General features: G+C 49.7%; 1 protein-coding gene across 1 annotated transcript; it reads left to right on the forward strand.

The window, feature by feature from the left end:
• Positions 1-1,451: 1,451 nt before the first annotated feature.
• Eps8l2 (EPS8 like 2) lies at positions 1,452-23,095 on the forward strand. The gene is made up of 21 exons (XM_051193370.1): positions 1,452-1,644; positions 4,376-4,499; positions 4,607-4,662; positions 5,524-5,588; positions 15,594-15,755; positions 16,272-16,421; positions 16,496-16,575; positions 16,722-16,870; positions 16,947-17,017; positions 17,160-17,286; positions 17,407-17,495; positions 17,596-17,670; positions 17,884-18,032; positions 18,129-18,261; positions 18,556-18,668; positions 20,499-20,604; positions 21,165-21,284; positions 21,540-21,612; positions 21,696-21,876; positions 21,961-22,093; positions 22,210-23,095. The coding sequence occupies exons 2-21, from the start codon at positions 4,456-4,458 to the stop codon at positions 22,282-22,284; spliced, it is 2,151 nt and encodes a 716-aa protein (XP_051049327.1). The 5' UTR covers positions 1,452-1,644; positions 4,376-4,455; the 3' UTR covers positions 22,285-23,095.
• Positions 23,096-23,388: the final 293 nt, after the last annotated feature.

The following is a 23,388-nucleotide window of genomic DNA, read 5'->3' on the forward strand; positions in this document are numbered from 1 at the left end:
AAAATAAATTATTATGCTGTCATGATTTTGTCTTAATTAAGCTACCTAATTTCCCCCAGGGTCCAGCATAGAGGAGCCCATCCTGATGCTGCTTCTCAACCCTGTCCTGGGACTTGCCCTGTAGCCTCCACTGTCTTCTCTCTACCCCAGTAACTATCTGGGGGGAAGGGGGAAGCTCAGCCACTCCCTGCAGATCAAGTCAGGACCTCTGTTGGGAAGGGAGCTTGTCACTTTTTCACACATAGTAAGCCAGTTTCAAGCCTTTTAACACCTCTACTCTTACTGGCCACATGGAGGTAGTATTTCAGGTGGACACCAGCTTAGGCCGCCTCACAACAAAGTGCTTTCGCACTGGTAGCAGCACTAGGGAGCCCCACCTGAGCTGCATTACATTCCCCACACTTTACCCATTCCCAGCTCTGCCCAGGAATGTCAAGGCCAACACATGCACCTACCCCTCCCTTTACACAGCTGAGCACTTGACCTCTGCTTGCTGTGCCAGGGCAAGGTCACAGGCAGAGCAAGATTGGGCCAGTTCTATGAGATCAGCATAAGAGCTGAGGACCAGGAAGCCTCTCTGGTGTTGGTCAGGAGCCGGGTCTGGAGGACCCAGCTTACTTGTGGTGTCCCAGAGTGTGTCAGGTGGATCAGACAGTGCTGGGGCCCTATGGGGCAGAGCACTCAGTGCCCTAGGAAGTGCTTCCTGCCTGCCCAGGACAAACATGCCAGGGCCCTGCCTTCTGGGACTGTAGCCTGGGACCCTGACTTCCTGGCAGCACCCATTTCCTCTGTCCCAACTCTGGGAACAATAGCCGGGTCCTTAGGGTCCCTTGTTCACATAAGGGCAGTGCCCTTGGCTAGCAGCCCATAACTCTATTTTAATTTCCTCTCAGCCAGCTAGTTGGCCATTCTAAATTCACCCAACCCTGGCCTGAGCTGTCAGCAGAAGGGGCAGAGTATTCTGGGGGTCAACATGGTGGGGACAGGTACCCTCTCCATAAATAGCCTATCCCTCAGGGGATGCTCAAGCTGGACAGGGACGTTAGAAGCTTTGTATGTGAAGAATGGTCCCCACCCAATATCCTTGAACCCAGACCCCAGATTGAAGCACTAAAGAGCTCTGCCCCAGTGCAACTTGGGGGTGGAGGGCACCTGATAGGTGCTTGGTTGAGAGCTCGGCATCCCTGCAACCCTCATAGGCTTCTTCCAGTACTGCTCCTGCAGGCCGGTCCAGATCTCCACCTGCTACTGCAGCTTAGCCTGTAAGAGCAGCTGGGGCCGCGCCCTGCACTTCAGGGCCAGCTGCGAAGGGGCCCCAGGTGCTTTGGGGACCGCTGGGAGGACAGATGGAGGCGAGGGAGGAGGAACTGTGCTGTGCGGGGGTGGGGGGGTGGGAGGTGGGGGAGTGGTGCCCCAGGCCCGCCCCCTTCCTTCAGCCTCCCTGGTGCCCACTCCCGGGTGACTCGGTAACCTGTCGCTCAGGTTCCTCCTCTCACAGCCCCGCCCCGGCCTATCCGGTCCAGCAGAGGTCCCGCCTGTCCGGGGAGAGGGAGCTCCACAGCCGCTGAGGCTCTGACAGACGGCCAGGCGGACAAACTGACCTAGGGGACTAGCCAAGCGCAGTCGCTGGCTGCCGGAGAGCAGGTGAGCGCTTCAGCCAGGGAGTTTGCCAATCTGGGCCTCAGTTTCCCAGAGTAGCCATGGGATGCAGATCTCTGGCCTGAGACTCTGGGTCAGACGCTGGGTTTGGAGGGCAACCAGCACCGCTGAGTGTGAGATTTGGGATGATGTAGATCATGGGACTCTGGAGACAACTAAGCCGGAGTTTGGGGGCTGCGGGTGGGGCGTGGGGCGTAGGAACTTGGGAGAGAGGCCTGGCCTGAGCTTTCCTTGGACTTTTAGCCCAAGAACCGCTCAGCTGAGGGCCCCGTCGGTCCAGCGGGCGGCGGTCAGTGTTCAGTGATATTTTTAAGCCAGTGGTGTGTGTGACTCACTCGCCCCAGTCCCGGCCCCCTCCCAGCCCTGGGGCGGACGAGGGGAACCTGGCAGTTGACAAGAGAGGTTGTGAGGAAGGGAGGGCTGTCATTCCATGCAGCAGGCTGGACCTCCTTCAGGGTCTGACTCTAACTACCATGGGCATACCACCCAATGCCTGAAGGTTGGCGTTTCCTGCCCGTCTGAGCCCAAAAGAAACCCAGAGCCAGGGAAACATCAGGCTGGGTCAGTCTCTAGGTCAAAGCTGGGGTGTGGAGGAACCGGTAGAAGCTGGAAGTAGATCTATAGTTGAGGGAGATCAGCTAATGGAAGGGCCTACTGACATCCACAGCTTAGTTGTCCGAGGTCCCTAGGACTGACAAGTTTGTGCTACTACATGAAGGTAGGCATGTCTGAACTGTCTCCCTGTGCAGCCTTCCTTAGCTGTTGAGGGAGGCAGGACACTGCAGGAGCCCCTCCCACCCTAGACTATGCGGCCCTACCTGTACATAGACCTCTACTAGACCTGTCTGTTATCCAGGGCTGGTTAGCCCATCATGCCCACCCAGCCTGCCTGGGTCTCTTCAGGTGAACCCATCCCTCTCACCAATAGCTTTCCAGCTCATCTCAGCCTCTATTGCTCCCACAGCATGATCCCTGAACTTTGCTCCCAGAGTAGGACCTAGCCAGGACCCAAGGGACTCCCCCATCCCATCCCAGGGCCACACCCAGCTCCCACGAGGACAGCTAAGAGCCCAGGTGATTAAGCTGACCCCTCCCAGGGTCACTCAGCATGTAGAGCTGGAATTTGAACTTGGAGCCAGTTCTTCCGCCCTCCTTGTCCTGCCAGGGCCTCCTCCCCTTCCACTACCAAACCTACCAAACACTAGCATGCTGGGCCTCCCTTCAACCCGGAAAATGGCTACAGTAAATCACCTACTGAGCCTGGGTGTTCCACCAGCAATGGATTCTATAGATTCCTGCTCCTTACCCCCCTTCAGCTGTAGGAGCCTCCTGGGAGTGAGCCTTTTGCAGGCTAGAGGTAGCCCCAGTGTCATCCCTCCTACCTAGGCCTAAGGTCCTGGCCTAGATTTCCCCAAGGGCAGGGCTGCATGTCCAAGCCTGTTCAGAGTCTGTGTGCCTTCAGGCCTGGGTCTCTAGCAGTTTGTTTTGCCCTGGTGTGTGTATTCCTGGCCCCACGTGCCTGGCGCCCTTGGCTGAGCTAGCCAGGAATCACATTAAGCAAACACCAGGACTCACCTACTGAGGTCATGAGCATTCCGGACATTCTCCATGGATAGGTGGACCTAAAAATCTGGCCCAGCCTCTTCTCACAAGCCAGAACCTGGGGTGAAGGGTAGGAGTGCAGTAGGAGAGCTGGTCAAGGTAATAGCTAAGGCCTTACCTCCTGGGAGCCCACCCCTCAAGACCTGCTCAAACCAGAAAGCACTAGAATATTACAGGCCTATGCCTGAACTTTCATACCAGCACCCTGGCTTGTGGCCTTACCCTAGCATACTCAAATGCTAAAGTTAGGAGAAATGGTGGTCTTATTAATAACATCAGCCAGAGGTAGATGGTATGTAGACCCAAGACCTCAGGGAGAGCTGGCTACAGAGCCCCAGACGGACAGCCAGAAATGCTGTCTACCTGTCTCTCCAGGGCCACGAATGCAGCCTATCACTGAAGGTTTCTCCAGCCCTCATTTGATGTCAGGCTGGCCCAGGTCACCAGCTTCTGTAATAGTCAGAGAAGGGTGCAGGTCTAGGCTGTAAGGAAAGTTTGACCACATTGATGGCCATGCCTCAATTTCTCTAAAATGTAGCTCAGGGAGGTCATGGCTGGGAAGCCTATTTGTGGAGGGGCCTTGCATATGGTCACCTGTGTTTGTACTGAGCCAAACACCCCCAAAACCTCTGCCCCATAACCACCCACCCTTTACAGGATCTCCCAAGAGGGAGCTAAGAGTTGGACTCCTTGCTGGATGTAGAGGAGCCGGCCCCTCTGTGGGCATGTCCATATGTACATGTAGAGATACCATGGAGTGAAGCTGGGGGTAGGAAAGGAGTATTGGGGTCCCTCTAAACTCTGTGCCCCCCTAGATCTCCAGCCTTACCCTCTGCTGCTGACTTGTCTCACTGCCTCAGGGTTTTTGAGGGAGCTGTCCTCTCTCCTCAGAGTACTCTTTACCCAGTCCCTCCTTCAAAGCCTCCCTGACAACTTCTAGGAGCATCCCTGCAGAGAAGCAAAGGTCAGAGGCCAGATGGGGACTCCATTGCCACCAGCAACAGCATGGGACTGACCACACACTAAGGTTCTAGGCCCTGGACCAGGAATAAGAGAGGAGCCCAAGGCATAGCCTGGCCAGGAGAATGTGTCAGCTGGGCTCCTCTGTCCTTAGGTGGAAACCAGGCACTGGGCCCTAGACTCCAGCCAGACTGAGGTCTGTCCTACTTGACGCTGGCCACCACTGGGGACAGCATGAGCCAATCAGGGTCCATGAGCTGCTGCCCAGGAGCTGCCAAGTAAGTGCTGTCCCTCCCATCAAGTCCCACCCCCCCCACACACACACACATACACACAGAGAGGTTGGTGACTTGAGCCTTGCTCTCACCTGCCTCTCCCCCTCCAGTGGCAGCCTGGGCCGGTCTGACGGTGTGCCCAAGATGAGCGCAAAGGACTTGTTTGGTGAGTGAAGTTTTAAGAATGGTATAGACTTAAGGAAGATGAATGGGACCATGGTGATTTCATCCCTGCTTGCCCCAAGGCCAAGCTCTAGCCTGGCATAGTTCAAAGTGCCCAGAGGAGGCCTTTGGACCCTAATCCATTGAGAACTTTGGATGTCTATCTGCAAAGCTCCCTGGCCACTGACTGCTCTCTGTTATGCTGTAAGGGGAGAGGCCTTTACGAATAATTCAAGGAGCATTAATATTGATTCTTCTGTGCAGCCCTGCAACCTGATCGAGTAGGTGGGGTCAGATGGGACCCAGCTGCCAGGTATCTGCTCCAGGGGACCAGGCTCCTTCTGCCCAGCCATACCCCTTCCAGCCATGCCCCTCCTTTGTGCCTCTGGAGGCTGGGGGCTAGATGCTAGAAGCTGGAGGCCTGGAAAGCAAGAGTTCCAGAGAATGGGCATATTTCTGCTGTAGTAGCTTGAAGGATAGGAAAGCCCTGGCCTGGTCTCCTTCCCTAGGGAAGTGGGCAGCCTCCATTGTGTAAGCTTGAGTTTCCTGCTCCTACCCAAACAAACCCTCAGTGAGGGGCTGCCCGCCCTCAACACACTCTGAATAAGACTCTATCTTCTGGAGCCACAGGTCGCCAGTGGGGGCGGTCATAGGACCAAGCCAGAGGGCCTCCTCGTGGTTCCCTCTTGTCTCCACAGGAGCTTCCTTGCTACTTTCCAGCCTGCCGTCCTCCCTAATGGCTGTGAGGGGTTCAGAGAGCAGAACCCTAATCTCAATTCTCCTCTCCTCTGTGGCCCCTGGGGTTCAAGTCCCACTAGACTGGGTTTTACTCTTTGGAGTGCATGACATCTATCTCTCCATCCAGAGCAGAGGAAGAAGTACTCCAACTCCAACATCATCATGCATGAGACATCACAGTACCATGTCCAGGTGAGGACCAGGAAACTCGTCCCTCTTCCCTTTGTTCCAGGGACAGGTAGAGAAGCTGAGGCTCGGGAAGAAGTGGGAAGGGAGAGCAAAGGACTGCCCCATGCTGGTCTTGGACACAGCGACAGTGGGGAAACAGCTCTCCTCAAGGCTTAAGGAGTTCACAGTGGGGCCTACGTGGAGCCTGCGCTGGAAGATGGTGCCCATGGCCCACACCACCCATGTCACTGTGTAGCTCAGAAAAGACCATGGAAGGAAGTTGTCATCTTGGCCCTAAAACAAGGAACTGCACTGGGAGGAACATGTTGGAACAAAGACACCCTTTATTGAGAGCTACAGGGAGCTTGGATGGCACTGCTGAGTCTAGACATAACCTGTGCCCTTTGACCAGCTGCCAGAGTGGCCCTTCTCCTAGCCACTTTTAATTTGCACTGAGAATTCAAAACCTTTCTTTTAAAATATCCTAGCCATAGACTTAGCTGAGCTTGTAAGACAATGTTTAAGAATGATAGACAAGTACAAGGAGGATCCCCTGAGTAGCCAGCACTGGCAGTGGGTCCCCTGTGTTGCCGACTCTCTCCTGTCTCCTCACCACACGAGACTCAAACCCCAGAAATGAGGCAAGTTGCTATCCTCAGAACCTTGCCTCCTTGTCTGTAGAATGGACCATAAGAACCATCAGGAATCCCCATGGCTCCTCAATCCTACTATCTTGGGTGGTCAAGGTTCTGATCACCCAAATGGACCAATGGGTCATGACATGGTGATCACAGCAACTCAGGTTCCAAGGACAGGGCATGGAGGCACAGATGGGTCACCTCTGACCTCTTCCTTTGCAGACAGTGTACCGCCCTTCTCAGAAGTGGAACTTTGCCCTCCTTAGTGAGGAACTGCCTGGGGCATCCAGCCTGGCTCCTGGACTTTGGTCCATACTGCTTAACTCTGCCCAGCTGTTGTAGGGTCCTTTCCTGCCTGCTCAGAGACCAGTGGAGCAGGGCTATCACTAAGGTGTTTCTGCCCCCTTTCTGATGAAAAGACTGAGACCCAGACAGAGAGAGAGACAAGAGAGAAGGGGGGAAGAAGACTGAGAAACAGTAGGGGACACTCAGGTTGTGCTTGCTTTTGACTTTTTACACCATAAATTAAAGTGAGGTGCAACTCTGTTGCTATCATAGTAGAACATAGGGCAGTTCCCAAACTCGGATGTAAGTAGCAAATGCTGGTCCATCTAGCATCCCCAACACTTACTTGTCTTTTTGAGACTATTGTCCTATACGGGAGATACTGCAGTTTGTGGCCACCTTTGTTTCTTGCCTCATGAGCTTATTTTAAGAAAACCATGTACAGAGGACGCTAGGACTTTCCAATCATCTCTTCCACAGCCCAATTCAGGCTTTCCTCTTCAGTTATACTGGGGTTCCCTGGCTTTATAGAAGTATTTTGTGCATATGGCTAGCATGTAGATTAGAAATAACTTCTTCTATGCTGGGCATAGTGGCACATGCCTTTAATCTCAGCCTTTGGGAGGCAGAGGCAGTGGGATTGCTGTGAGTTCAAGACCAGCCTGATTTACACAGAGAGTTCCAGAACAGCCAGGCTTACATAGAGAGACCCTGTCTCAAAAAATGAAACAAAAAAACTTCCTGTATTAGGTAATTTGTTAGCTAATGTGTATCATTGTCTTTTGATGGGTAGACATATTTGATTTGGGAGACATCTAGTCATATGCCCATTTTTCTTTTCTGGTTATTTTTTAACCTCCAAGAAGTTGTTGCTTAACAATGAAGAAAATTTCCTGTGTTTTCATGGTAGGGTGGCCTTTTGCATCTAGGCTCATGATCAGATTTATTTTAATTTTTGAGACCCTGTCTCAATAAATAGGTACATTGCTAGCATTTGATTGGCATTGAGTCAAATCTATTTTCAGTTTAGGGAGAATTGCCATCTTTTGTTTGTTTGTTTTTGTTTTTTGAGATATGATTTCTCTGTGTAGCCCTGGCTAAGGACTAGGCTGGCCTCGAAGACACAGAGGTCTGCCTGTCTCTGCCTCCCAAGTGCTGGGATGAGCCACCCATGAGCCACCACCACCCTGAGTTCCCATCCACAAACATGGGATGTTTCTCCATTTTTGTTTGTTTGTTTTGTTTTGTTTGTTTTTTGAGACAGGGTTTCTCTGTATTGCTTTGGAGCCTGTCCTGGAACTAGCACTGTAAACCAGGCTGGCCTTGAACTCACAGAGATCCACCTGCTTCTGTCTCCTGAGTGCTGAGATTAAAGGCATGCACTACCAATGCCTGGCTTGTTTCTCCATTTATTAAGGTATCTTTAATTTTTTTTTTTTTCATTTTTTCAAGACAGGATTTCTCTGTGTAACAGCCCTGGCTGTCCTGAAACTCACTCTGTAGACCAGGCTGGTCTTGATCTCAGAGATCTGCCTGCTTCTGCCTCTGAGTATTAGGATTAAAGGAGTGTTCCATATTTGTTTTGTTTTGTTTTTTAACAATGTTTTATGGCTTTCATTGTGGATGTCATATTTGTTTTTAAATTATTTTTGGTTTACAAATGGTATTGTGAGAGGCTTCCCCAGTGCAATGGTTCACCACATAAATTGTCCTGTGGGGTTTTATTGTTGTTTTGGTTTGGTTTGGAACAGGGTTTCACTATATAGCCCTGATTGATCTGGAGCTTGTTATTCAGACCATGGTGGTTTTTTATAGAGATCCACCTTGCTCAGCTCTCCTAGTGCTGGGTTAGAAGGCATGTGCCACCACATCTGGCACAAGTGGTATTATTTATTTTGTTTTGTTTTTAACTTTTTTGTTGTTTTAATTTTTTATATTTTTTTATGAGTGTTTTGCCTGTGTTTGTATATGACACCCATTGGAGGGTGTCAAATTCCCTAGGACTGTAGTTTCAGACAGTTGTGAGCTGCCCTGGGTGCTGGGAACTGAACCAGGGTCCTCTGCAAGAACAAACAGTACCCTCAATAACTGAGCAATCGCGCCAGCCTCTTTTATATTTTGAAATTATAATGTAATTACATCATTTCCCCCTTCCCCTTCCTCCAAACTTTCTCATATACCCCTTCTAGCTCTCTTTCAAATTCAGGACTTTTTTTCACATGTATATGCATATATATACCTAAATATAAGACCTGCTCAGTCTGTACAATGTTACTTGTATGTAGGATTTCAGTGTTGGATAGCCAGTTGGTTGTTCTTCCCTGAGGAAGGCTATTTCTCCTATTCTCAGCTTTCCTCAGTTGCCTGCAGTTCTTTGTGTAGGATTGAGGTTGGTCTCATGGGCTCCCCCCATCTACTTTAGCATGTTACTCTTGTCATCCTTGTTTAGCTCATGCTTGGGCAGTCATGTTGGTGAGACTTTAGGAGTATAGCTTCTGACATTCCTAGGAAACAAGAGCAAACTCCTTGATCTTCCAGCTCTTATTCAATCTTTCTACCCCTTCTTCTGCAATGGTCCCTGAGCTTTAGATGTGGGGGTTATTCTGTAGATGTGTCACTGGACCGAGCGCCACAGCTCTGCATTTTGATTGGTTGTGGTTTTCCGTAATGGTCTCCTTTTGTTGCAAAGAGAATTTTCCTCATTGTAGGGCGAGGAGTACACTTATCTGTGGGTATAAGGACAAATATTTAGAATGTAATAAAGGATTATGCTGATGTAATATAAAGTGGCAGCTGTAGTTTCTCCTCCAAGATCCATGACTTTACTAGTCCTAGGTAAATGGTTAGGTTTTCACTACCCATGATTTTCCTCATGCTAATAGGATCTTTTAAGTCTGAGTAGAGAACTTTGGTGGCCACCAAGGAATGTACACTTCACATGGAAAATTTGTCTTCCAATTATCTGCTGCTTATATAAAGAATGGAATTTTAGTATGGTTGTCAAAATGTACTGACTTTGATGAATTTAGAGATTCCCTTGTAGACAAGACTTTCTTCTTCCTTCCTTCCTTCCTCCTTCCCTCCCTCCCTTTCTTTTTGTTGTTTTTACTTTTCAAGACAGGGTTTCTCTGTGTAACAGTCCTAGCTGTTTTGGAATTCACTCTGTCGACCAAGCTGGCTTCCAACTCAGAGGTTTTCCTGCCTCCCAAGGGCTGGGATTAACAACATGCATCACACACATGTAAAATTAATGTTTCCATTCCCAACCACCTGTTCCCAAATACCCAGCAGCCACTTCCCAAATTACCACACAGAGGCTTATGTTAATTACAAATGCTGGGCTGATAGCTCAGGCTTGTTACTAGCTAACTCTTACATTTAAATTAACCCATTTCTACTAATCTATGTATTGCCAGGTGGCTTGTGGCTTTACCTGTCCTCTGGCATGTATTGCTTCCTGAGCAGCTGGCTGGCATCTCCTCTCACTCCACCCTCAGTTTGGCTTTCCCACTTAACTTCCTGCTCAGCTACTGGCCTGTCAGCATTTTATTAACCAATGAGAATAATACATATTCACAGTGTAGGAAAGGGATTGCTCCACAGCACACAGATTTTTAGAAAGCCAGCTGTGGTAGCACATGCCTTTAATCCCAGCACTCAGAGGCAGAGGCAGACGGATCTCTTTGAGGTCGAGGCCAGTCTCTCCTACAGAGCTAGTTCCAGAACAGCCAAGGCTACACTGAGAAATTCTGTCTTGAGAAAAACAAATAAGTCAAAAAATATATTAGTGAATAAATGTATTATTAAATGAATGAAAGCCCATTCTTTATTTCTTATTTTTGTGTCATTTATTTTTCTTGTCTCCATTCTCTGGTTAAGACAACCAGCACAATGCTGAATGAAATAAGAGAATACATGTCCCCTGCCTTACATCCAATTAAAGAAAAATTATTCCATAGTTTATCTATCATATACTTTTGGAGACATTCCCTTTATCACAAATGGGATTCTGTCAAATGTTTTTTCTGAAGCTATTTTGATTTGTTTACTACTGGTAATGTAAAGAACCACACTCATTTTTTTTTTAATGCTGAATAAACTTTGATATCTGGGATACATTCATTTATCTGAGGTATCTTCCAGGTGCATTGACACACAATTATTACCCAGCACTCAGAGGCAGAGCCAGAAGGATCACCACAAATATAAAGCTACATAGCAAGTTCCAGGCCAGCCTAGATTATAGAAAAAAAACCTGTCTCAAAAAATGAAGCAAATTTGCCAGAAGGTGGTGGTGCACACCTTTAATCTTTGAGTTCCAGGCTAGCCTGGTCTACAGAGCAAGTTTCAGGACAGCTAAGTCTACACAGAGAAATCCTGTCTCAAAAAAACAAATAAACAAATAATAAATGAACAAATAGCTGGGTATGGTGGCTCACTTAGGAGGAAGAGGTAGGAGGATTTCTGTGAGTTCAAGGCCAGCCGGGCCCACATAGTGAGTTTCATGACAGCTTGGGCTATACAGAGAGACCTTGTCTCTTCGAAGGAGGAGAAGAAGCAAACAAAATGTTTACTACTGGATATGGTGGCACAAGCCTATAATCTCTTAGCATTTAGCACTTAGCAGGTAGAAATGGGCAAATTAGGAGTTCAAGGCCAGCTAACTTTAATTACAGCCCCCACAGGCACCTGCACACAGACACACATGCAGGCACACATACCCACACATAATTAAAAATAATTTTAAAAATCTTTAAAAATGGGCTGAGAGTGATGGCTCCGTGGTTAAGAGCACTGGCTGCTCTTGTAGAGGACCTGGGTTCAATTCCCAGCACCCACATGGCAGTTCCCATAGTGCTGTTTTTTAGGCATACACCACCACCACATCCCACTCAGCTATCAGAATTGCCTCTCATAACCCTTGCTGAGGGGTTAACTTTGGGCTTTATTACATTTTTAACTTCTTTCTAGTTTGTAGATTTTTGTCCTTCATTTCCTTCTATATACTTTGGGTCTTGTATTATGTTTTGCTAGCTTTGTTTGTTTAGTTTCAGTGCTAGTGATGGGAACCAGGGCCGTGTACATGCTAGACAAGATTCTGACCCACACACCCAGCAGGTTTTTCTAGCTTATTAAGGTAAAAGCTTAGATAATTGATCTTAAGTACTTTTTAAAAAAAGAAGACTAATATATTCATTGAAAGCTAAAAAATTTGCTGAAATATGAGTTTATCTTACAAATTGTGATATGTAAATTTTTTATTCAGCTCCAAATAATTTTTAATCTTTTTATATTTTCTCTTTGACTTTATTTTTGGTTTTGTTTGTTTCTCTCTCTCTCTCTCTCTCTCTTTTCTTCTTTGTTTTTCTTTTTTATTTTTAAGACAATGTCATACTTTGTATCCCTGGCTGACCTGCAACTCATAGACCAGGCTGGCCTGGAATTCACAGAGAGCCACCTCCCTTTGCCTTCTGAGTACTGGGATTAAAGGTGTGAGCCACTGCCATTTGCCTGGGTGTGGCTTCATTTTTGACCTGTAAGTTATTTATTATAGGTCACTGATGTATTTATTCGTTCATATGTTTTGAGGCAGGGTTTCACTCTGTATCCCAGGCTGGCCTGAAACTCCTATCCCCCTGCTTCTACTTCTCAAGTGCTGGGATTACTGGAATCTATCACCATGCCCAGCTCAGTTTGAATTTATTTGCTTGTTTTGAGACCAGTTAGCCTTGAATACTATGCAGATGAAGCGGACCTTGACCCCTGCTTCTCCTGTCCTGTACCTCCCAAAGGTTGAGACTACAGCCTTATACCACCACACCCTACTAAGTTTCTGTCCTGATTTCTACTGTCATTTCCTTGAGGTCAATGGACTCTGTGGTTTCAGTCTTCTGGCGTTTCCTGAGTCTTGCTTCATCACCTAGAAGCATGATTTTGTTTGGTTAGTTGTGTGGCATTTTGTTTCTGTGTTTACCCTGCTTCACAGAAATGGAAGGCTTGTCTCCTATCCACTGTTGCTGCTCAGTCATTGTTGAACCTGTCTGCAGCCACCAGCCTGAACTGAATCTTGTATCTGTACCGGTTACCTGCAATAGACTTGGGTGGGGAAGATGCAAATATATGCTTTTCAAGGTGTCACCAACTTGTCAGTAGAGAGGCTTGGCAGGATGAGAGTGACTGGTTCTCTGTGTCTGAAGGAACAAGTGTAGCTCCCAGGGACTTTCAGCGTCAGCCAGTGAAATAGGTAAAAGTCAATAGTCATCTCATTCCTGAAGTAATAGTTTCTTAAGAGTGTCAATTGGCATTTTTTAATGTAGTCAGACTTCATCTAGTTCACTTTTTAAAAAAATAGCATTGGGTTGGGGAGCGGTGGCACATGCCTTTAATCCTAGCACTAGAGGAGTGGGGACAGAGGCAGGAGGATCTTTGTGAGTTCAAGGCTAGCCTGGTCTTCAGAGCTAGTTCCTGGACAGCAGGGTTGTAAGGAGAAAGCATGTATTGAAAAACAGAACAACAACAAAAAAGTTACGTTGAGGGACTAGAGAAACAGTTCATTAGTTAAGAGCACTGGCTACTCTTGAAAAGGACTCAAGTTTAGCCAGCTGGTGGTGTCACATACTTTTAATCTCAGCACTTGGAGGCAGAGGCAGTCAGGTCTCTGTGAGTTGGAGGTCAACCTGGTCTACAGAGCAAATTCCAGGACAGGCTCCAAAAGCTACAGAGAAACCCTGTCTCAGAAAAGAAAAATAAAGGGACTCAGGTTTGATTCCCAGCACGCACACTGTGAGCCAGTTCTGGGGGATCAGGTGCCCTCCTCTAAACTCTTCGGGCACCGCATGCACACTATGCACACACACATGTCCAGAAAAACACTCACACAATTTTTTTTTAAGTTACATCAGGGACTGGAGAGATGGCTTAGAGTTAAGAGCCTTCTCTCTTATAGAGGACCTGGGTTTGATTCCCAGTATTCACATGGTGATTTGCAACTACCCTAATTCTACTTCCAGGAGATCTGATGCTGTCTTCTGAAATCCATGGGCAGCAGGCACTGCACTCATACATTATATATGTGTGCATATATATGTATACAAATAGTGTTGTGTCGTATGTCTGTAACACGAACATATATATACACACACATAGCATGTATGTGTGTATGTTGTGTCTCATGCCAGCAGCACTTGGAAAATAAGAGTTAAGAGTTAAGCTAGCCTGGACTACATAGCAACACCCTGTCAAAACAATCAAAAACAACAAAAAAGAGATTATTTCTTCTTTAGAACCAGAATTTTTTTTCTCACTTTCCCTTAGTAAAGCTCCATTCATTCTGCTGAAAAGTAAAAATAAAAAATAAGGCTTGGCATGGTGTTACATACGTTTAATCCCAGAGCTCCATAGGCAGAAGCAGGCAGATCTCTGTGAGTTCAAGGCCAGCTTGGTCTATATAATGGATTCCAGGAAAGCCAGAGGTACATAGTGACACTCTGTCTCCAAAACTAAATAAAATAAAATAACTGGGTGTGGTGGTACACACCTTTCATTCCAGCACTGGCAGGCAGAGGCACATGGATCTCTGAGTTCCAGGCTAGCCAGGGCAAATGAGACCCTGTAATCTCAGCAACAAGCCTGTAACAAAACTAAAAAGAAGTTTATTTTTCCATAGACTTTGTGCTCCTGTCCTTCCTTGGTTGTTTGGTTGGGTGTTATCTTTTTTGGCTTTTAGAGGGTTTTTTTTTTTGTGTGTGTGTGTGTGGGGGGGTGGGGACCTGAAACTTGATCTGTAGACCAGGCTGGCCTCAAACTCACAGAGATCTGCCTGCCTCTGCCTCCCAAGTGCTGGGATCAAAGGCATGCCCCACTACTCTTTATGTATATAAAGAAAACTAAGCAGGGGATGAAGAAATGGCTTTTACAGAGGACCCAAGTTTGGTCCCCAGCACCCACATCAGGCAGCTCACAACGCCCTGTAACTCCAGCTCTATGGGCTCTGCCACCCTCTTCTGGGTTCCTCTGACACCGGGTACTTACATGGTACACATACATACATACATACATACATACATACATACAGGCACAACATATACATAAAATAAAATGAAACTAGCCAAAAGCAAGAAGTGCCACAGGTTTGTGATCCCAGCACTCAGGAAGTTTAAAAAAAAAGATGAGGAGCTTGGGGGGTGTGGCTCAGTGTGTTAAGCACAAAGGCTTGGGTTTGAACCTTGGCACCACAGATTCACACAGATACAGTAGCACAAACCTACAATCACAGCACTTGGGAGATAGGGGTAGGAGAATCAGGAGTTCAGTGTCATCCTAAACTACATAGCAAGTTTCAGTTTGAGAGCAGCCTGGGATAAATCATACCTTGTCTCAAAAAGACAAGAAATAAAAACAAAAGCAGCAGGAAAAGTGACATCTGTCAAGGAAGGGAGGCTGGCCAGGACAGTGGGGTAAAGGCCGAGGCTCCTAAATGCCACTGTCCCTGTACCATGGTATCAAAAATGTGGAGATACAAAGGCTATGCAATAGTTTGTTTGTTTATGTATGTTTTTTGAGGCAGGGTCTCACTGTGGGTGGCTGAAACTTGCTTTGTTGACCAGTCTGGCCTCAACCTCACAAAGATCTATCTGCCTGCCTCTACTTCTGAGTGCTGGGATTAAAAGCATGTATCACCATATCCAGACAGTCTGGAAAATGATTTAATTTTATTTTTTTTTCATGTGTTTTGCCTGCATGTATGTGCCTGTACACCACATGTGTGACTCATAGCTTTAGAGGTTTAAAGAGGGCATCAGAGCCCCTGGAACTGGAGTTACAGAGGGTTGTGAACAGCCATGTGGGTGCTGAGAATTGAACCCCAGTCTCCTGGGAAGAGCAGCTATTGTTCTTAACCACTGAGCAATCTCTCTGCCCCAGTCTGAAAGTTTTTGAGGACTTTATTCAGCAATCATGAATTTAGTCAGCAACAAAGACACACACAAGAGCAGAAGGTGTAGCTGTGACTCCTCAGGATCCCTAGTTGGCTGAGGCCTTCTCTTCCGCCCAGAGTTTAAGTAATAGAAGGGCTGTGCCCAGCGATGACCTCTGGCCCTTTCCTTAGCACCTGGCCACATTCATCATGGACAAGAGTGAGGCTATTTCAACAGTGGATGATGCTATCCGGAAGCTGGTGCAGCTGAGCTCCAAGGAGAAGGTCTGGGCCCAGGAAGTGCTGCTGCAGGTGAACGACAAGTCACTGCGTCTTCTGGATGTGGAGTCTCAGGTACCAGTTGGCAACAGCAGGTGCAGGGATTTGATGGGCACTGGCAGGGCCAGATCTGTGTGGCCATGCTGGTCTGTGGAAGGGAATGGAGCCAAGGATGAGTAGGGAAAAAAATGGATCTAGCTGAGACTCTGGGCTACTTTTGGCAACCTAGGCTGGCTTTGATCTGCACCTGCTAAGTTGCTGAGCACCCAGGGCAGCACTGTTCTCTGCAAGAGCCTGGCCATCTATATCCAACCAGACCTGGCTGTGCCCCAGGGGCCTGTGCTCTGGGGTATCCTCATTAGTGTCTAGTCCCTGCCTATGAGCCCTGTTTTGCACCCGTGAGTTACACACGTGTTCCTATCTGTGGAGCATATTCCACATACCATGGCCAGAACTGTCTATGCATGGCTGGGGTGTCATACATGGCATTTCTCTGCTGAATGCATGGTGTTATCTATGCTCATAATGGCAGCCTGCATCCATATCCATGGCCCATCCAGCATGGCTGACCCCTCAAATACCCTCCCACAGGAGGAGCTGGAGAACTTCCCACTGCCCACTGTGCAGCACAGCCAGACAGTGCTAAACCAGCTCCGCTACCCCTCTGTGTTGCTGCTGGTGTGCCAGGACTCGGACCAGAGCAAGCCTGATATTCACTTCTTCCACTGCGATGAGGTGGAGGTAAGGCAGACAGATAGCCAGGCGTGGGCGTGATGCCAGCTTGCCAAGCTGACTTGACACCACTGTGTCCCCAGGCAGAGCTGGTACACGAGGACATTGAGAGTGCCCTGGCTGACCACCGGCTGGGGAAGAAGATGCGGCCACAGACCTTAAAGTAGGGCCCTGCCCTCGGGGTGTGGAAAGTGAGGGGTCTTGCCCTTTTGCTTGGGGCATATAGTATGGATAGTGAGGGCTGCAGGGTGCCAGCACCCAGCAGGAGAGCCATGGCCAGGCTGAGCTGTACCTTCCTCTCCCGTCTAGGGGACACCAGGAAAAGATCCGTCAGCGGCAGTCTATCCTGCCTCCTCCTCAGAGCCCAGCCCCCATTCCCTTCCAGCGACAGCCTGGAGATTCCCCTCAGGCCAAGAACCGGGTAGGCCTGCCAGTGCCAATGCCATTCAGTGAGCCAGGTAGGCTGAGGGGTGGGTGGGGACTCCCCTAGGGGTTTATGGAGAACCCTTCAGCAGCTGCTCTGTCCCCCAGTAGGTTATCGCCGTCGGGAATCCCAGGATGAGGAGCCACGGGCCGTGCTGGCTCAGAGAATAGAAAAGGAAACGGTGGGTGGCCAGCTTTCCAAGACCCCTTTCCATCCTTGCCCGCTTCCCGTTGGCACTGGGCTTGGCCCCTTCTGTTGCCAAAGTGTCCCCAGAGCAGGTGGGGATGACAATGGTTGATCCCTGATCCCCCTTCTAACCTCAGCAAATCCTCAACTGTGCCTTGGATGACATTGAATGGTTTGTGGCTCGGCTGCAGAAGGCAGCTGAGGCCTTCAAGCAATTGAACCAGCGGAAGAAGGGGAAGAAGAAGAACAAGAAGGGGCCGGCAGGTACTGACAGGAATCAGAGGGAAGGGATGGACAACCCAAGACATGGCAAGTCTAACACCAGGCGGGACCCATCAGCCACTCAGTGGGCTCCAAGGCTCACAGCTTTCTACTTTTTGCCAGAGGGTGTCCTCACGCTTCGAGCACGCCCCCCCTCAGAAGGAGAGTTTGTTGACTGTTTCCAAAAAACCAAGCTAGCCATCAACCTGCTGGTGAGTCAGCCCTGCCCTGTGCTGGTAGTAAGGGTGGCTTGTCACACAGGCTCACACATGCACACGCCATCTGTCACCTGCTTGTTCTTCCCACCCCCAGGCAAAGCTACAGAAGCATATCCAAAACCCCAGTGCGGCTGAGCTGGTGCACTTCCTCTTCGGGCCTCTGGATCTGGTGACTAGGGCTGGGGCAGGGTGGGATCAGGAAAAACAGAAGGACACACCATGGGTTTGGGGTGGTGGAAACAAGTGCCCACCTTAGCATATTTAGGCTATTCTAGGTTCCCTCCCTGAGGGCCAGCCTGTAGAGCTGTGGTAGGTGGGTGGTAAGCTGGATTTGGTGGGTTTGGTAGGCTGAGCCCCCCACTGAAATTCACTATGTGTCTAGATTGTCAACACCTGTGGTGGCCCAGACATTGCACGCTCTGTCTCCAGCCCTTTGCTGTCCACTGAAGCTGTGGGCTTCCTGCGTGGCCACCTGGTCCCCAAAGAGATGACACTGTGGGAATCATTGGGGGAGACCTGGATGAGGCCTCGGTATGGAGGAGGGACTAGATATAAACTAAGATGGAGAGCTCTGGTGGGTTGGTTCCAGCAGGGTATGTGATTGACCTTCTGGACTCCCAACCACAGCTCTGAGTGGCCCCGGGAGCCACAGGTACCGCTTTATGTACCTAAGTTCCACAGCGGCTGGGAACCACCTCTGGATGTCCTACAAGAAGCTCCCTGGGAAGTAGAGGGACTAGCATCTGTGCCCAGCGATCAGGTCAGACCTCCAGCCCAGCCTCAGCCCAGCCCATGTCCACCCCTCCCCAGAGCTCACCTCTCTGGCCCACCTAGGCTACCGCCTTCAAGGCCCCTAAAGCAACAGTACAGTCTACCCTGCAATGCCAGGCCACTTTGGCTCACCTAGGTATTTGACCCTTTGTCCTAGGTCACAATTAGGTCACAACACATTCACTAAGTGTCTCCCCTGTGTCCCTTGTCCTGAGGCTCATCATGGTCCCTCTAGCCCAGTCTGCATCCCACATCAAGCCCAAGCTCCCTGTTTTCCCCACAGCTGACCCCCAAGAGCCGACTATCCATACGAAACTCCCCGAAGCACAGCCTCTCTTCTGAGTCCTCAGCCCCAGAAGACATTGTACCACCAGGCAGCTCCCCACATACTAACAGGTAAGTCCTACAGAGTGAGAGCCACATGCGGTGGCAAGTGTGGCAAATGCCTTGTTCTCATGTAAAATAGTTATTTTCCAAATAAGAATCCAATGTTATTCTTTTTATATATAATTTTAACGTATTCTGATCATGATTTCCCCTCCCCTAATTCTTCTCAGATCCTCCCCATGCACCCAAATCCATAACCTTATTTCTCTCTCTTGTAACAACAACAACAAACACAAACAAACCAGAGTAGGACAAAGCAAAGAAATGGGCAGGAAAAAGAAAAGGCACAAGAAGAAACATACAGACACAGAAACACACAAACTCACACACACAGAAATCCCATAAAAACACAAAATCGGAAACCATAATACATAAGCAAAAGACTTGTAAGGTTAAAAAAGCAAACAAAAAACAGGCAAAGCCTTACATAACAAAACCCCTCCAAAACTACCACTGAGTTTGTTTTGTGTTAGCCACCAATTTTCTTCTTAACTTTGTAACATACAATTGAAGAAAAAAAATTCAAGTTAAATATACTTTTACAACATTAATACACATCAGTTCTTTCTTGTTTTACAATCAAGGTTAGAAAGGGATAGAGGCTGGGTGTGTTGATGTATACCTTTAGTCCCAGCACTCGAAAAGCAGAAGCAGGCAGATTTCTGAGTCTACATAGTGAGCTCCAGGCCAGCCAAGGCTACTTTATGAGACCCTGTCTCAAAAAACAAATAGCAAAAAAGCCAGGTGTGATGACTGTTCCTGATATTTGGCAGACTGAAGCAAGAGAATTGCTCAGACTCCAAGGCCTGTCCTTTCCTCCCCTAAATACAGACCAGGCATGATGGTGCACACCTTTAGTCACAGCACTCAGAGGCAGAGGTAGGTAGTGGGACTCTCTGTGAGTCCCAGGCAGCCAATGGCTGCATAGTGAGACTTTCTGTCTCAAACAAATTAATTAGAATCAAGGTTAGAAACTTACTGGACCAAAAAAGAAACGAAACAAACAAATGTACTGAATACCAGCAGCTCTACCAAGCACTGGCACTGTGGTGCTGCTGGGATGAGATCAGGGGTCCCAGGCTGGCCCCTCCATGCTGTGCAACCTACATCTCACAGTGAATAAAACACAAGCCCAAGAAATGGGGATGCCCCTCCTGTTTCTCCCTCCTCTGCTTCATTCTCCTATCCAGGGTCTACCTGGTGATCGATCCTAGGGCTCCCTTTCAAGGGCTAGACACAAAAATTTCCAGCAAGCAAGCCCCTTTCCTTGGCCTTCTTTAACTTGGTACCCAGTGTCCCTACTAGGACCACATTTAAAGATCATTCTCAGCCTGTCAGTACACAGGGCACACACCTAGACCCCCATTCCTCCTCCCTCTCCAGTGCTCCTGAATAGGGCATTGCCCTGTATCAGGGCCATACTAACCAGGAATGTTACCTGGTTTGGGGGGTAAACTAATAGCCAGAGTTCACACCTGCTCCAGGAATGCTGAGGGGCTTCCAGGGGACACATAGTTAGTTGCCTCTAAGAGGCTATGACTCTGAAAATATCCTTTAGTCTTGTGGTTAGCTGGGAAAGTATGACCCTGTTACTCCCCAGGCACACCTCTGGCTCTGAGGAGCAGGGCAAGAGACTCCCTGAGACAGTTTGGGCTGGGCCAGCCTCTTGGAGTCTGTTCTGCCCCCTCCTGCCTGCTGGGGTGTCACAGTTTCCATTCCCAGCTGATGAGCACAGCCTCTCTCCACTGCAACCTGGGCAGCAGAGCGAGAGGCAGCTCAGCTGGAAAGCAGGAAGAGACCCCAGTCCAGCCCTGGGCTTCAACCCTTCTGGTCCTGCAGGGGCTACCAGCCGACACCACCCATGGCCAAATATGTGAAGATCCTCTATGACTTCACAGCACACAACGCCAATGAGCTGTCCGTGCTCAAGGATGAGGTCCTGGAGGTGAGGACTTGGGCTACTCTCCAGGGGAAGTGGGGTGTGTGCTGGGGCCAGGTTGTATAATCCACCCATCTTCCCAGGGTGCTTGGCCTGGGCCCACAGGGGCCTCTCTGACCCCCACCACAGTCTGTCTGAGCCACTAAACTGCCTTCTGATGTCTGGGGAATCCATGAAGGTCTACAATGGTGGGTGGCCTTGCAATAAAAGCCAGCAGGGTCTTGTCACTCATGCCTACCCAGGACCACTACCCTAGACCAGCTTCTTTGTGCCAAACCTGAATCCAGGCCAACCACTGAGGGACAGAAAGTGGAGCAGGATGAGGGAAGATCTACATTCAGAATCAGGTTAAGAGGCACCCTATCCCCAGGACTGGGGAGGCCAGGCAGGCAATGGGTAGCCCACTAGGCCAAGACGGTGCCCAGAGGATGGAGAGATGGGCTTGAGGAGACACCTGGAGGACTCTGCCCCTCTGTAAAGGGTTTGGCCAGTGGTCCCAGCCTCTGACCCTGGAGGTCTGTGCAAGGGTGTTGGTGGGTGTCACAGTCATTTTGATACCTTGGCAGGTGCTGGAGGATGACCGGCAGTGGTGGAAGCTTCGAAATCGCAGTGGCCAGGCTGGCTATGTGCCTTGTAACATCCTGACTGAGGCTCGGCTGGAGGACATGGGTGCCTCCTTGGAACAGGTGATCTCCTGTCATGGCTCCATTCTGTCTGCAATACAGCCAGAGCCCCTAAGGTCAGGTGCTCTGGTCTCAATGTGACATCTGAACCTGAGCCCTGGAAACCTGCTAACCTGCTGCCCCCAAGCTGGGCCCAGGGCTGGTGTGGGCTCCTGGGGCCTGACTCAGGGAAGGAAGGGCTGGCCCACACACCTGGGGTCTTGGGTTAGCCCTAATAGCCCCTCACCTTACCCCTCACTTCTTCCCCACCCTTTGCAGTCTGGCCAGAAATATTGGGGTCCTACCAGCCCCACCCACAAAGTGCCCCCAATTTTCGCAGGGAACAAGGAAGGTAAGTAGAACCATTTTGGGGTCAGTGCAGGGGTTGTGGAGAGGTGAGAATATCTGGAGGGACTGAGAGCATGTGCCCCATAGAGCTAATCCAACAAATGGACGAAGTCAACGAGGAACTCATAAAAAAGATCACCCACAACAAGGGACAGCCGCAGCGCCACTTCCGCGTGGAGCGCAGCCAGCCGGTGCACCTGCCGCTCACCTTCCAGTCAGAGCCTGAGGAAGTCCGTGCCTGGCTGGCAGCCAAGGGCTTCAGCAGCAGGTGAGCCCGGTATACACAGCCAGCCGGGCAGGGCCAGGATACTACCAGACCCTCGGCCCTGCCCTCATACCCCCCTGCCCCTAGGATTGTGGAGAACCTGGGAGTCTTGAATGGGCCCCAGCTCTTCTCCCTCAACAAGGAGGAGCTGAAGAAGGTGTGTGGAGAAGAGGGCAGCCGTGTGTACAGCCAGCTCATGGTTCAGAGGGCCTTCCTGGAGGTGAGCAGCTCTAGCCTCCTCATTTCCTTCTTCGGTCACTGGGGTCACAGCCCTGACCTATACACCCTATCCCCCCACCTCCCCGCTGAGGTGCAAAATCTCTTTCCTAAAAACAGCAAAGTGAGTCGGAGCTGGAGGAGCTTATGAACAAGATTCATCCCAAGAACCAGAAGAGGGCAGAGGACAGCTAGACCAACCTGCACACTTCACCAGAGGCAGAGGGGAGGCTGCATCTGTAGCAGGCCCAACCCTAATGCATGGAGTATTATTTTTATATGTGTATTATTTTATACCAAGGACACGGATGGGCTGAGTGTAGCTGGCTCACCTGCCTCCAGGCAGGGTCCTGTGCATGGGCCCAGCTACACCTGTGGGTGGCTCCTTTGCCACCACAACCCCAGCCCCAACCCATACTCTCCTCTCCAAACCAAGGCCAGCCTCAGCCAAACCTGTACCTGGCAGTGCCAGTCCCCCCTCAACCTGCTGCCAAGGCCCCAAGACTCTCCAGGTGGGCAAGGCCTCTTTCCTGGCCTTCCCTATGCACACTGGGGCTCCTGTCCCATGATTCTGGGCCCAACTCCACACCTCTCCCTTGTGTTACTGGCTTCAACATTCTCGTGCCCCTGCATCCACTGTGCACCACCTGCAGGATGGGCCTGAACTCCCGGCCGGCCAGCTTGATGACCTTGCCCACTCCCTTCACACTGCACCCCAAGAACCACCTGGTCAGGGGCTCCAGGGCAGGAGGCTTTGGGTGCCCTGCTGGTGTAGAGTATGCTGTATTCTTTATTCTTTCAAGATGTAAGAATGGACTAGACGTAGGTACTGACTTCAGATGTCCCATCCCACCTAAAGAGCCTGGGTCAACAGTTGTTTCTGGCTGTTTCCACCAGCCTCTGTGCTGGTGGCTGGTGAGGTTCCCAGCGCTGGATGAAGCCTCAGACCCAGAGATGAGAGTGGGGACTCCACAGCTATATCAATAAACCAGTTGTCTCCTAGCAACTCACATGTCTGTCTCTTGGGGTAGCAGTGCTCTGACCCCAGGCCTCACACTGCCTCTCCTTCCTCCTCCTCTTCTGAGATAGTGCATTGGCCTTGAACGCTGAGTCACCCTGCCACAGCCTCCTGTGATGGGCTTCCATGTGTATATCACCAAGCCTGGCATGGCCCTTCAGAGCCCTGTCTCGAAGAGAGTAGTCCACCCACAGGTGGCGCTGTAGCCAAGCCAGGGTGCACCTCTCACCTCCACACTCACCCAAAATGGCCCTAAGGGTGTTTCTGAGAGAGACTCCAGA

This window comes from Phodopus roborovskii, unplaced genomic scaffold (assembly GCF_943737965.1).
Source record: "Phodopus roborovskii unplaced genomic scaffold, PHOROB, whole genome shotgun sequence".
In the NCBI taxonomy this organism is placed as follows: Eukaryota; Metazoa; Chordata; class Mammalia; order Rodentia; family Cricetidae; genus Phodopus; species Phodopus roborovskii.

Excerpts from the sequence above, each read along its gene's own strand:
- Eps8l2 (XM_051193370.1), top strand. The coding sequence starts at position 4,456 with ATGAGCCAATCAGGGTCCATGAGCTGCTGCCCAGGAGCTGCCAA. Across the intron at positions 17,496-17,595 it reads AGCTAGCCATCAACCTGCTG|GCAAAGCTACAGAAGCATAT; the intron begins GTGAGTCAGCCC and ends TCCCACCCCCAG. Across the intron at positions 18,669-20,498 it reads AGCTCCCCACATACTAACAG|GGGCTACCAGCCGACACCAC; the intron begins GTAAGTCCTACA and ends CTGGTCCTGCAG.